The sequence below is a fragment of the Gekko japonicus genome, unplaced genomic scaffold (genome assembly GCF_001447785.1).
Source record: "Gekko japonicus isolate JY-2015 unplaced genomic scaffold, Gekko_japonicus_V1.1 scaffold3338, whole genome shotgun sequence".
In the NCBI taxonomy this organism is placed as follows: domain Eukaryota; kingdom Metazoa; phylum Chordata; class Lepidosauria; order Squamata; family Gekkonidae; genus Gekko; species Gekko japonicus.
The window spans coordinates 101,886-115,722 of NW_015165339.1; the positions used below are offsets into that span (position 1 = coordinate 101,886).

General features: G+C 40.5%; 1 protein-coding gene across 1 annotated transcript in view; it reads right to left on the reverse strand.

The window, feature by feature from the left end:
• LOC107109843 (putative lysosomal acid lipase/cholesteryl ester hydrolase) overlaps positions 1-13,837 on the reverse strand; it is a 30,795-nt gene that overhangs the window by 15,799 nt on the left and 1,159 nt on the right. Inside the window, exons 2-3 of the mRNA XM_015410552.1 lie at positions 809-911; positions 508-601 (exon numbers count right to left, since the gene is read on the reverse strand). Of these exons, the coding sequence (XP_015266038.1) occupies positions 508-601; positions 809-911 (197 nt within the window). The remainder of the gene's footprint in view (positions 1-507; positions 602-808; positions 912-13,837) is intronic.

Consider the following 13,837-nt stretch of genomic DNA (forward strand, 5'->3'; position numbering starts at 1 on the left):
CCTGATAGCCCTGTGCCTTTCAGCACATCAATCCTGCTGACAGACAAGGCAGGACTTTCTGCATACTCAGATGACTCCACAGTATATCTGTTTATACCTAAAAGGAATAAGAAATTCTCCCTCCTGCCAAATTGCCTGAAAAGCTGAGCATGGGTGAGAAGCCATGGCTCAGTGGGAGAGATTTGCTTAGTATGCAGAAGGTCCCCAGGATCTGACAGTAGGTGATGTGAAAGACATCTGCCTGAGACCCTGGAGAGCTGATGCCATTCTGACAATACTGTCTTTGATGGACCAAGGTTCTGAATCAGTATAACAAAAAATCGGGTGAAGGCTGGAGATCTCCTGGAATTACCACTGATCTCCAGAGAAAATGGCTCCTTTGAAGTGTGGAGTTTATGGTAGAAGAAGCAGAGGTGAGGGAAATGGCATAGCCACTCCTGCAAGTTTCTTGCGGGCCCCACTTGTGGGTGTAAAAGTATATCGCCATACATTCCCACCATACTTTACCTCCTGGAATTCTGCTGAGGCTCAAATAGTAGCTATCATATGTGAGTACTTCATATTCTTCACAAGGATATCCCCAGTACTGGATTTTCTCACTCTGTGGGTACAAAAAAAATGTTCAGCAAAAATCAGACTTTTGGTGGAAGTTGCAAGATTGCCTCTGAGAGCCAGTAACACAGGATAGACGATAAAATGACAATCCTGTGAGTAAAGTTTGGTTTCTTGAGGAGTTGTATGAGGAAAAGGAGGAGGGGTAGAAAAACACATCAAGTACAGTGATTATTTTTGTCTGAGCTCAATGTACCACATTCATAAATTGTTCAGGATTCATTTTGGTTTGGACTTCTCCCAGATTCGCAGTCCCTTGTACAACCAACATAATGATCAGTAGCCACATCCTGTAGGACCTGCAAAACAAATGATATTTTAGATTTGAAAGAGAATAATATTTTATTGTTTTTAGAATGTGTTTGGATTCAAGAGAACAATGGCACATTTTCAGGGTTTTGTAAGGTTTTCTGGATTGTATCACTTCCAACTACAGGGTAGGGGAAGTGTATATTTAAATGTCCCCCTACAGAAGGGGGGGGGGAGTCGCCCTATCCATAAATCAATGTAACAAGGAAAATACTAGACTGAACGTGGTCTCTCAGAAATATTTATTTTCTATGATTGTGAACTCTATACGTGCATGCATTGGAACATTTATACGTGCAACCACCCTCTTGCTGCCTGAAATGGAATCGGGGGGGGGGGGAATTATCACTAAACTTTCCTAACTGTTCATGTTGCAGCTATCAGTATAGATGCTATCAGGAATCACCCCACTGAGGGATTTCTACCAGTCCTTTGGCATTGCCAGGTTATCCAACAGACATATTATTAACCACAGGATAATATAATATTCACAATGAAAGCAGTCATTGTTATCTCGTCTTCTTCTCAAAAGGCCACGGGTACTCGACACCAAATTGTTCCCACCAGCTCCCAGTGCTTCCTGTGTCTGCAGGACATTACAAACAGAAGCAGACAAATTGTCTCAAGGTCATGACCTGAAGGATCTTTGTTCTTCCTATCCAACCCTCTTTAAAAAAGGTGCACAACATTCAGCTCGATAATGATTTCTGGAGAACTTGAAAGCTCATACACTGTTTTGTACCATGTTGATTGGTCTATAAAAAGTATTACATGGCTTTTGTCCGTGCCTGATATTAAATATAGTTTAACCATATATGACTGTGGACCACTAATAATGGGATGGAAGTAGCTGTCCAACTTCTCAGTTGGCAACACCTGAAGAGAAAGATTGGGCTGCCTTAGGAAGACAGAGAATGAAACAACTCCCAGTCAGACTTGAGGTTTTTGCATCTTGGGCCAACAGTAATAAAAAGTGGCCCTGTTGTGGCTTGATGAGCTAGCTAGCCTAAGGCCTATGTTTGAAACCACTGTCTCCAGACCTTCCAGGGAGACTCTCAATCATAAGTCAACCACCAAAGACCTTTGACCATGGACCCCTCATCTTCCATCAATTAACTTGGACCTGAACCCTGATCTGCCCTATGATGTAGCAAGTCCTACTTCTGATTCCATTTATGGGTAAGGAAAAGCCCGACCAAACTCAATTGTGATACACCTTCCAAGACCAGAGGGAACCATTTTTATCAGTAATTTTCAAAGGTGGGTTTGTGATAGAAATCAGCTGCCTTCCTTCCAACAAAGAACTATACAATAAACATGAAACTGATCAACAAAAATCACCTTGAAAGGTACCAGTATCTTTTGAGGCTGAAGCTTTGGGATTCTTCTTTTTTCTGTGATAAAATATATACATATCCATCTATAGCTTCAGGATATTTTTTACAATCTTATTCCAAAGTAGTGCCTTTTATTTTTAACAAGACTATTATGATTTACTGTTGATTTTTAAGATTTTATTGCTAATAACATCTTTTAAAGTTTATTATCATGCAAGCCATTCTGAACTTTCTGGAGAGGAAGGATATACACTGAGGATGGGAAATAAGTTTTTCCATTATTTCCATACCAAAATTAGTATTATAGCATGAAAAACATCATTAAATATAGACTTTTATGTCTACCTTTCTCAGCATCCAGTTAAAAAAACAAGAGGAGATGAGAAAAGAGAAAAGAAAGGGAACTACTGCCCCCAAGAGTTAAAATGAGGAAAAATGTACTACATTTAAAAACAGGCAGTAAAATAATTATTTCCATCTATATCACATAGTCATTCATATAGTGAAAACTCACCTAAATACTCCTTTATTTCCTTCTCATTTCAGGCAAAACAATATAAGACCAATCACCACAAGACACTTTGACATGTCTTCAGAAAAGAGTTATATGCTAGTTCCAACTAAGACCTGAATGTTTCCTTCATAAATGTCTCATGTCCTCCAGCTGTATGAGTTTATGGGGTGGAGTGTTTTTAATTATTCCATAGAGGTTGTTGATATTTACTTAATTTATTTGGAAAATAAATTTGTATTCATGTACAAGTACTGTACATATTTATGAAGCTGAACTGTAAAATGTACCTGTTTTAGCAGGCTCTCTATTCTGACTGGGGGATTATAGGAGCCTCAATTCAAAACTCTGGTGGTTTGCATGGATTGTTTTAAACCACAGGACAAAATAGCAACTTATAGATAGCTTATAGATAGATGTTGATACAGATACATGATGTTCAGACTCTTGGACTTAAATGCAGCTTTTTTCGTTAGCATAAAGCGCTGCTGGATGACTAATCCTTTCTTTTGTTGATGTTCCCTAATGAGTAGGAGATGATAGCTTGATGGCTGAATGGTAAGGTTTATAGTCATTTGGGGGGGAAATGATGACGGGAAGGGATTCAACAGTTTGGGAAAGTTTGGCTTAAAGAAAGTACCTAGCAGGATGACCTATTCCATTAAATAAATGGTTTCCATTTGCAAACTTTGCTATCTCAGTGTAATCGATTATATTATGTTTTAATTGATTGAATTATGTTTTTATCGTTTACTTATGTCAAATTAATTTTTTATGTTTATCTTTGTTATATATAAAAATTAACTAGCACTGCTTCCAGTTCCTGACTTCCATCCCATGTAGCAACGACTATTTATTCCTCCCCTCTGCTTTCTGATCTTCATCCAACTTCCAGTCTATAAAAGGTTGTGTCCACTTAGCCCAATAGCTAGTTTTCTTTCCCTTATAAAGGGGATTTTGGTCTCACTTTCCTTTGAGAATTCTTTGAACAGTCATCTATTTAATGCCTACTGTTCGGGGCTTAAGGACTAAAAATATGTTCTCTACAGGCTATTCCTTTGTTATAGTAATTACTTGAAAAATGGGTATTACTAGTTTGGAAACGATCCTCTGGTAACATACATAGTTTTCAAAGGATTTAATTATTAACTGTGCAACAGATGATAAGATTTATATAAGTAGACATTTGAATCAACTAGCTAAAAATTACAGGCATAAAAGGTATAACAAGGATGGGAACGGCATCTAGGTATGTACAAAGAATTTCTTCTTCAAGTTTCTGTTTTGTTCGTTAATACTGCATCAAGTTTGGATTTGGAATTGCACCATGTGAAACATTCCCAAACCAGCCCACCTTGGCATATCACAAATTCCAAAAGGCCTTTAACGTGCAAGCCTTCAGAGAGAATTTATTTGTGGGAAATCCCTGGGCTGTCCTTTTTTACACATACACACTCAATTTGGCTTGTTTCCTTTTATCCTCTTCTTTACTTTTTTGGGTGCACACTGCAATAAACTACAAGCAATTCTTATTCAAAATGTAATTTTCAAGTAACCTTTTTAGTCAGTACTACCAACTTCTGGAGGTCAGGAGGGCAGAATAAGTCAGAAATGTTTGATTAACTGTTGCTTGTACTGTAGTGTGAACAAACAGAAACAGTGCTTCTGAATTTCAAAATCTTTTCCAACATGTCAAAGTCCTGATGATAAGGAGTCATCTTCATCCCTAAGTAGACACTGTATCCTGTTGAGGCACAGGGCAAAATCAGGGAACTAGATAGTCACTATTCACCCCCCCACCAAAGCATATATAGTGATAAAAATCCAGTACATCCCTTACCTGGTTGCAGTTCTCAACTGCCACAGTCTGAGCCATAATCAAAGTCCCGGAATACCTCTGTTTTAGCTTACTAGAAAATTAAACAGAACACAAGAGTGAAATAATGGAGTAGAGTGGCTTCATTAAAAAAAAAAAAAGATGAGGAATTTCAGAGATACGGACTCTCACCAAACTATAATTTGCTGCCATCCTGAAGAGATATGCAATAGAAAACCTACTGATTAGAAGTCCTGTTTTAATAGCATTGAGATAACTAGCAATTATCAGAGGTATACAAATAATACCTTTGAAGATGCCAGCAACTCTTTTATCCCCTTGCTGCCCCAAAGGGTTTTTTGGTAAATGATTATGGATTTTGTTGGCCTGACTTTTGGGTTTCCAGAGTACATGCAAATGGCAAGCTGAATTCATTGTTGAACAGAGCCTTGTGCATGCACCTGTATTGCTTTTATGGTGTTGCATTAAAGACTGGCATAAAAGGGGCAGCCACAACTTTCTACAGAGCTGTGTTCCCTCTAAGCTGAGTTAGTGTGAGCTAGCTCCCAGTTTTTTAGCCTCCGGCTCACACATTTTTGTCTTAACCTGGGAAGGATGGCTCCAGAGCAAACTAATTGATGCAGTAGCCAAATCACTCACTCCCAACTTTAATGCCAGTAGCTCACAAAGTAGAACTTTTGCTCGCAAGACCCGACAGCTCAGAGGGAGCATTGGAGCTGAGTATGCACTCTCACATGAATACCCCTGGATCTGAGGTGCTCTGTGTCATGAGTGGCTCTTTTGCCCTGCTAATTGCTCCACCATGTTGCCTATTCTTTATGTACTTGTAATGTGAACAGAACAACCATTTCCTGACTTCATTCTTGGAATCTTGCATCTAAACTGCAAAAGTGGTACTCTTGTTCATTTTTCTTTCTTTCTCTGAGTATAAATGCACTATATTCCATTGCATAACCTTACTATGAACCTTTAATACAGTGATATAACAATAGTTTATTTTTCAGGCTTCTGAGAAAACCCAATTTTTTAAAAAAATATTTATTAGAAGAATTGTTTTATCCTAACAAGTGTCCTCAGTATTGTATACTTCTGGAAATATCCAGTTATCCTCTTCACATTGTCTCTCCCAGTTCCCTTACATACTATAGCCCCCACCCCACATGGGTTTTGTACATGGAGGTCCCATGATTCTCAGCATTATTACTGAATACATATTATCAGCAATCTCTCTGGCAAACATAGGAAGAAATTTGCACCGTAATGTATGTGCAGTTTTTAGCACAGAAGACATGTCAATTTTCTCAACCAGTTTGAAACATTACAGAAAATGCTACAAAAGATAGAGGGGGAAAAGATATTTCATTTAGTATTCTCTGTTTAAGATAGACACAACTTTACAGACAATGATAACTCTAGTTTAATAGCACACATTTCAAACTTCAATCTTTGTTTATGAAGAATGTGACTTGAAACAAAAACCTAGGGCGATTTCGCACTAGAGCTGCCTCGCGGCGCAGCCCCGTTTGCCCCGACACAAACATGTTAATTTCACACCTGAGGCTGTGGGGCTGCATTTGACCCGTGGCTTCGCCCAATTTCCTCCGCAGTTTCGTGATCCTCAAAAACCAGGATCACAAAACTGCGGAGGAAATCGGGTGAAGCCGCGAGTCAAAATGCAGCCCCGCAGCCTCGGGTGTGAAATTAACATGTTTGTGTCGGGGCAAATGGCGGCTGCGCTGCGAGGCAACTCTAGTGCGAAATCGCCCCTAGGTTAGTAGTATAGAGTTTCTGTAGACTTTTAGTGCCACCTATTGATTGCAGACATTTCTCAAAGAAAGGCTGCAGGAAGGAAGAAAAAAGGGAAAAAAACTATTGAGATTGGTTTGTTTGTTTTTTATAAGTACCCAAGGGTACACTTTTATTATTTTTTCCAATATATACTACATACATACAAACATACCTACAAACAACACCCAACTACCCCCCACAACAGATAACATATAACAAGAGACTTTATCATTTCTTCTGCTTATTAGATTTCTAAATTCATTATCTATTTTACTAAGCTTATCTTTTCTGCATTCTCAAATTACTACATTTATCTATCAGTTGCATTTACATTATACCAATCGTAGAATCTCTTCCAAGTTTTTTGAAAAGTCCATTCTGTACCAGCTCTCATCTCAAGTGTCAGTTTGTCATTTTCCGCCGTTTCAAATATTTTGTTCACGTACTCTTGTTTCGTTGGTATTTCCATTATTTTCCAATATTTGGCATATACTATCCTTGCAGATGTTGACAAATGGACTATCAAATACCTATCTGCTTTATCAAAGTCTTTCGGAAATATATTCAATAACAGTATCTCTGGAGTAAATGGGATATTAGTTCTTGTTATTTTCCCCATTATCTCATGAATCCATCTCCAAGACCTCTTTGTAACATCACATAGCAACCACATGTGATAAAAAGAGCCAATCTTATTTTTACATTTACAGCATTTATCAGAGCAGTTATCATTTTGTTTAGCTAATCTATCTGGTGTAATATATCATCTATAAAACATCTTATACATGTTCTCTTTATATGACACAGCATTAGTTAATTTTATATTCTTCATCCAAATCTGCTCCCACTCTTCTAAATTAATATTGTGGCCTATATTCTGGGCCCATACAATCATATTTTGAAGGGGGAAAAAACTATTGAGATTGTTCACTGTACTTCTTACTCCTTTCTTATATTTCTTGCTTATATGTTTTTCTACCTAGCCCTATAGATAGGAAGTAATGGAAATATACATGGAATTATATTATGCTGAAGTATTGATTAGTTTACCATATTTTGATGCACTACAATACTCTTTGCTACGTTACTTTTTCATGTTTTATATTTTTATATTATGCAATGTCTTTAAAATGTGTTTAACAAATGATGTTTTATGCTTCTCACTTTTCCCTTTGCCCCTGATCCTGATATAACATACCTGAAGCGCTCCTTCAACGGGCAGATGTTGCTAATTTGTCCACATTCATATACAGTATTTATTTCAAAGCAAGGCTAGGCTTTGTCTCAGGTATGCGATCAAAACCAAAACCAAAAAAAAGGATTCTTATGCATGTTAGCATTCTGTCCAATAATTTTGGGAGGTTTTTTACATTCAGTTTCACCTTCCTTTTGAGTAAATATGGTAGATGTTAGGAGATTCCCAGAGGCTGCAATAAGCATTTTTTTTCTTCATGTGGGCAAAGACCATGTCATTTCTGGACCCTTTCTTATTGACCAAAACATTGAGGTGCCTGGACTGACTCCCCACACATACGCCATGTCACCTTTCCTCTTTTACATAATGAACTTAAGTCCAGGTATTCTCTTCAACAAATCCTTATGGGAAATGTTGCTCTGTCTGAATATTTTATATGATATCAGAATTTTATGGATATATATTTATAATTACTTAGAGGTGTGCTTAACAATTTATTTTTAAAAACTGGCCCCACTGGTGGACCTCCTGATGGCGCTGGTATTTCTGGCCACTGTGTGACACAGAGTGTAGGACTGGATGGGCCTTTGGCCTGATCCAACATTGGCGTCTCTTATGTTCTTATGGTTGCAAAAGTCATCCCCCTTGAATGTTTGTTCTAAGTCAATTGGAGCTTTTTTCAGAAGAGCAAAAACAACAATCTGAACAAAATCATTGCATAATAAAGATGCATAATTTGTCTTATAACCTTTTTTGCCCTAATTACTAACCTCAGGGCCAGTTGTTCTAGGGCTAATTTCTCCCAAGGATCTGTATCATTTTTTATTTTCCCACAGTGATTACCTCAGAAGAAAGGGCTCACCTTCCACCATCTCATCAAAAAAGAAGCTATTTATTTATTTGCATTTTTGAATTGCCTAATCCCCACGAATGTGGGGCTCTAGGAGATGTACAGATTTAAAAACCATAAAACCATAAAACCATCATCAGAACCTATAAATTATTAACTCAAATCAAGTGGCAAAATTTTGTAGTTCCATTTCTGGCCAGTGGGTGCTTCGTGGGCATGGGGAGGGGAAGGAGTAGACCCTCCAAGGGATAGGAATCCAGAAAGAGTGCCAGCCATGATGGAAGCCATCGCTGTCCTCAACCAAATGCTTGGTGGAACATCTCTGCCTCACAGGTCCTGTGGGATTGCATAAGATCCCACAGGGCCCTGATGTTGTTTGGCAAAGGCCCTGGTAGAGGACAGCTGGATGTCTCTAGGGCCGGTGACCAGTAGCAAGTTGTTCTGTGAAGAGCGTAACGCTCTCCCGGGGGTGTACTGGAGGAGGTAGTCCCACAGATATGTTGGTTCCCAGACCGCACAAGGCCGTAAAGATCAAAATCAAAACCTTGAACTTGACTCGGTGCTCCACCAAATACAAGACATATATATGCAAGGCATATACAGGTGCACTCTACTAAGGACACGTGGGAGAGGAAAGTGCCATCAAGGTGCAGCCAACTGACAGCGATCCCACAGGGTTTGTAAGGCAAGAGACAGAGGGGGTTTGCCATTGCCTGCTTCTGTGTAGCAACCTTGGACTTCCTTGGAGGACTGGTGTTATGCACGCGGACCACCACCCAGTACTTTTCATCTTCCATCCAAGTAGTAACCAAGACCTGCTTAGCTTCCAAGATCAGACTAACCTAAGCCATCCAAGGTCAGGGCACGAAGCACCTACCATGATTACAAAACTTTCTCCACCTCCCTTCCTGTGACTTTTCTTCTGATAGTCATTACCAAGGTTATACACACTCTCTTCCAGCATTCCACAAAGGAAACAGCAATGAGGATGTTGGGTAACTGTCATATCCCCTCACCAGACATCATTCCTTGAGGCAACTTCTTCCTAACCCCAGGTTCCTGAAGGTTTGTCTTTGCTTGAGATTTGTTACATTTGTTTGCTCTGCAGCACCTTGTTTTGTGAAGCAGTCAAGAAGGAAGCCACCGCAATTTGTTTTCACTTTTTAAAAGTTTAACAAAACGTCCATGGTTGTCACAGAGCAGCTGCAATTCGATAGCTGAAGAAGTGTGCATGCACACGAACGCTTATACCCAGGATTAAACTATGTTGCTCTTCAAGGTGCCACTGGACTCAAACTTTGTTCTTCTGCAACTTTTGGTAATTGGTGTGTGGGAAGGGAGGCACAGCATCTGTGTAGTGCCACTTTGTTTCTAGATGTCTGTGCATTTACCTGCAGGTGTCAGGGTTGACAACTGCCTAGAGAAAATATCTCCTGCTCCTTTAATAAAGGCTTAATGGGCTGTTATTATGTGATGTGATTTACTTTTATGCCATTAAGAGCTTCAGCTGACCATTTCTTTTTTTAAAAAGTGTTTAATAAAGGTACATAACCTTTTTTCCCTAAACCTAGCAAGTGCATGAATTTCCCCCTCTTTAGAAATTCGGCTTCTAGAAAGATGAGGATGACACCTGATCAACTCCAGCACCTTTTTAAAAACAGGTGCATAATGAAGGCATCACTTTTATAGGGGCAGGTGCAAGAAAACAGGGATTGCCCTGGTGAAGACACCAATTTTTCCACACAGGCAGTTTTGCTGCCATGTATGCTTTACAAATGAGACACTAAAAATGAAACAGGAATAACAAGTCTCGGGAGTTCCTTTCAGTATTTCAGCCTTGTAGCATTCATCTGCAGCGTAAGGCACATCCAAGAGCACCTGTCCCCGCTGTTCTAATTTTTGCAAAGGAATGTTCAAAGCTAGGATTGCCATCTGTGGTCTGAATTGTTTCTGTCCATTCTACCACCTCAGTGCTCTTCCGTCTCATTCCAACCCCATTTTCTCACATGTGTGGCCTTATCTTTACCCATATTGGAGTAAATTGAAGGGAGGAAGCACTATTACTATCCTACACAGAGTTATACCCTTTTAAGCCCATTGACATCAGTGAATTTAGAAGGGTGCAACTCAGTAACAGCTACACTACATATCTAGAAACAGTTCTGGGTATCTGACACTGTGAAAACTGCACACTAGAAAGGGGTTAACCACTAGGCCCCACAATGCTGCAGTCCTAAGGCTGCCAACCTCCAGGTGAGATCTGGAGATCTCCCAGAATTACAACTCATCTTCAGATGACAGAAATCAGTTCCCCCGGAGAAAATGGCCACTTTCAAGGGAACTCTGTTGTTATTATGACCAGTTGAGGTCTCTCCCCTCCCAAAACCCATTCCTCCCTAGGCTCTACCCTCAAACCTCCATTAATTTCCAAACCTAGAGTTGGCAATCCCTGCAGTCCTTACTCCATTTATATCCTGCCTCACTTCCCAAGGGGATCCAAAGCAGTTTACAGCATTCTTGTCTCCTCTGTTTCATCCTAACAACAAGCTTGTGCAGTAGATTTTGCTGAGTGTTTAACTGGGCCCCGAAGGAATACCAAGCATTTGTTTTGCACCTGTAGTATCTGAGTGCTTCACACACATCATTTCAATAATCTTTGCAAGAGCTCTGAATAGTAGGCCACTACTTTCATCCCCATAAAGCAGATGGTGTAGAGTTCTGAGGCTTGTCTGAGCCCAGCTAGCGAGTCTGTGGCTAAGGGAAGATTTGAGCCAGGCAGCACTCCTCCACTCTGCATACTCTCAATATCTACACACCATAGCACCACTCATGGTGCATTCCTGAAAAACTGATTTTAGTTCTATCTGAAGCAAACGCCTATCACTTGGGTTAGGTTTCCTGGCAGTATCTTGTGATGATCAAACTGCCTTATGTACAGCAGTGGCCTTATAGACTATATTTTTCGGTGATGCTGACCAATGTATACAGGATTCAGATTGCCCCCTGAGGAACGTCCGGTTATGAATGGAGACGAGGCTAGTATGTTGAAAGGAATTGGTTCCTTTTATTTCCTAATGTCTAATTCACATACATACAAAAAACAGATTCTCACACGCAACCATACAAGTTCCTCAGTATTACAGAAATAGCAAATAGTCACTTTTACACTAAATGAATGGGGAAGGGAGTAGCAAAATACTTATCTGATCAGAGGCTTGATCTTCCCAATGAAGAATAGGTGAAGTAAAACAGGATAACTATAAGTACTCTAATGCACACGGTTGGAACCTGCCAAACACGTGTGGACCTCTTGGCTGCAGTCCACGAGGTCAAAGAGGAAAACAAAGGATTGCAAGAGCAGCAAGACTGCAAGTTAATAGCTAAGGTAGGAAGGTGGAAGGTGGCTAGCAGGGTTCAGGATGCTGAACACCACTTTTATAGGGGATCCTTGGGGGCTGGCATCTGTGCCATCCTTCAGGTTCCACCTACCTGGATAGTCCGTCCCAGGACTCTATACTATTGGCTATATGGCATGATGTGCCTTACCTAGAGGGAGTGGGCAATGTTGAAATCTAAACCCCTAACTCAAGGAAGGCATCTGTTCAAGGTGTGAAGTTTGGGTACCTAGGTAACCATTGAAGTGCAGATGGATCTAGCTCTGTCCCGGGCCATAAAGTAGTCCTCAACCGGAAACTGTCCTTTCTGATGCAAACCAGATAGCAGGGTTACGTGTTGACCAAAAGTTCGTCAATGGTGGTTACAAACATGCAAGTTGTTATTTTGTGCTGGCTATAAATGGCGGTGCAGCCTTCTTCTCCAGGCTGAGCTGTGTGAGTGCAAAGCTCTATTTGCATAAACTTTGAGTGCAAACTCCATCTGCATAAACAGCAGGCAAGAAAGCCTTTCAGGTGAGACAGTCACAGTATTCAAGGCAAGCAGCTTTCTCCAACACATAGAGATTCACAATCACAGTCCAAGTACATGCATATGTGTCAGCAACCACAAACATATATAAAGCAAATATAACACATGTCCCAACAAGGGGAAAGACTTAGATGTGCTCAGCAGTGCTAAAGAAAAGGGAGCGGTGGCGCAGGCTGTAAATGCAGCCTGCATTAAAACATCTGGCCAAACCGTGGCCGGAGTGAGCTCCTGGCCCACGTCCCAGCTCCCGCCCACCCAGCGGTTCGAAAGCCCGTTAAAGGGTGAGTAGATAAATGGGGACCTACCCTTAGTAGGGTAGGGGGCACCTTCCTCTCTCCTGAGGTGTGTGGTGTGCGGTGGAGGACCAGTGGAGGAGCAACGGTAATGGCGGCGAAACGGCGATGGCAGAGTCCTGGAGTGGAGCAGAGACAAGGTGGTGCGGCGTGGTGCAGCGACTGAAAGCCAGAAAGAGTGATCCCTGGTGGCCAGCGGTGAAACAACAGAGGCGGCCATCGCCAGCAGCAAAGAGGCGCGGAAGACGTCATCTCCCAGCGCGGCGGAGCCGACTGGACACAGCCGGGGCCAGGGAGAGCGGATTCATGCGCCGAAAAAGCAGCCACCTGCCGGAAGCACCAGAGGAAGGAGAGACGTCCCGCTGGACTGAGGGCCGAGAGACATCTGCAGCCGAAGAAGCCGGAGGCCGGAGAAGAACAGTCACCACCGAGGGTGCTGGTAGGATGACCCAACCCCTGTATGAATTGTGGCTGTAGTTTGGGAATGTAACAGGTGACTAGCACTGGGGTTAGGGCGGTATATAAATCGAATAAATAAATAAATAAATAAATATAAATACAATTGAATACAATACAATGACAACAAAAAGTTTATCTGTATTTTACACAAGTCTGGGCCAATGGAGTCTTTCCGTAGGTTACAATTTTTCTGTATATACCTAAATAATTATTTCCCCCTTTTAAGACCTCCACCCTCTTTTTACAAACCAAAATCCAACTTCTTCTTTTTTTCTGCTTGCCCATTGTTGGGGGGCAAGGTTTATTAGTTTTTTTAAGTTATATAAAACAAAAAAGAGAGAGCCATACACTTCAAAGGTATCCCGTTGCCTCGTTCATAACGTCTTTAGATATATAATTCCCTTTTTCCCTTGTTAATCTATATTCCACAACAGATGTCATTAAGTAAAATTCTGTTCCCAATAAACAATTCATTTTTTCTATATCCTATCTGCTATTACTATTATCAATCAATTTTATAACCATAAAAATATATTAACAAAAAACCCACAGATATTTCACAGCAGTTAGACAGTTCAAATTTCTTATATAATATCAATCTAGTCCCTTTAAGATATTCTTTCATATTTTTAGTATTGTTAGCTTTCAAAATCCCCTTTGTTTGCAAACCTAAACGTAGTAATTTATATTTTCTCCATAACATCAGCTCTCAACTTTACAAT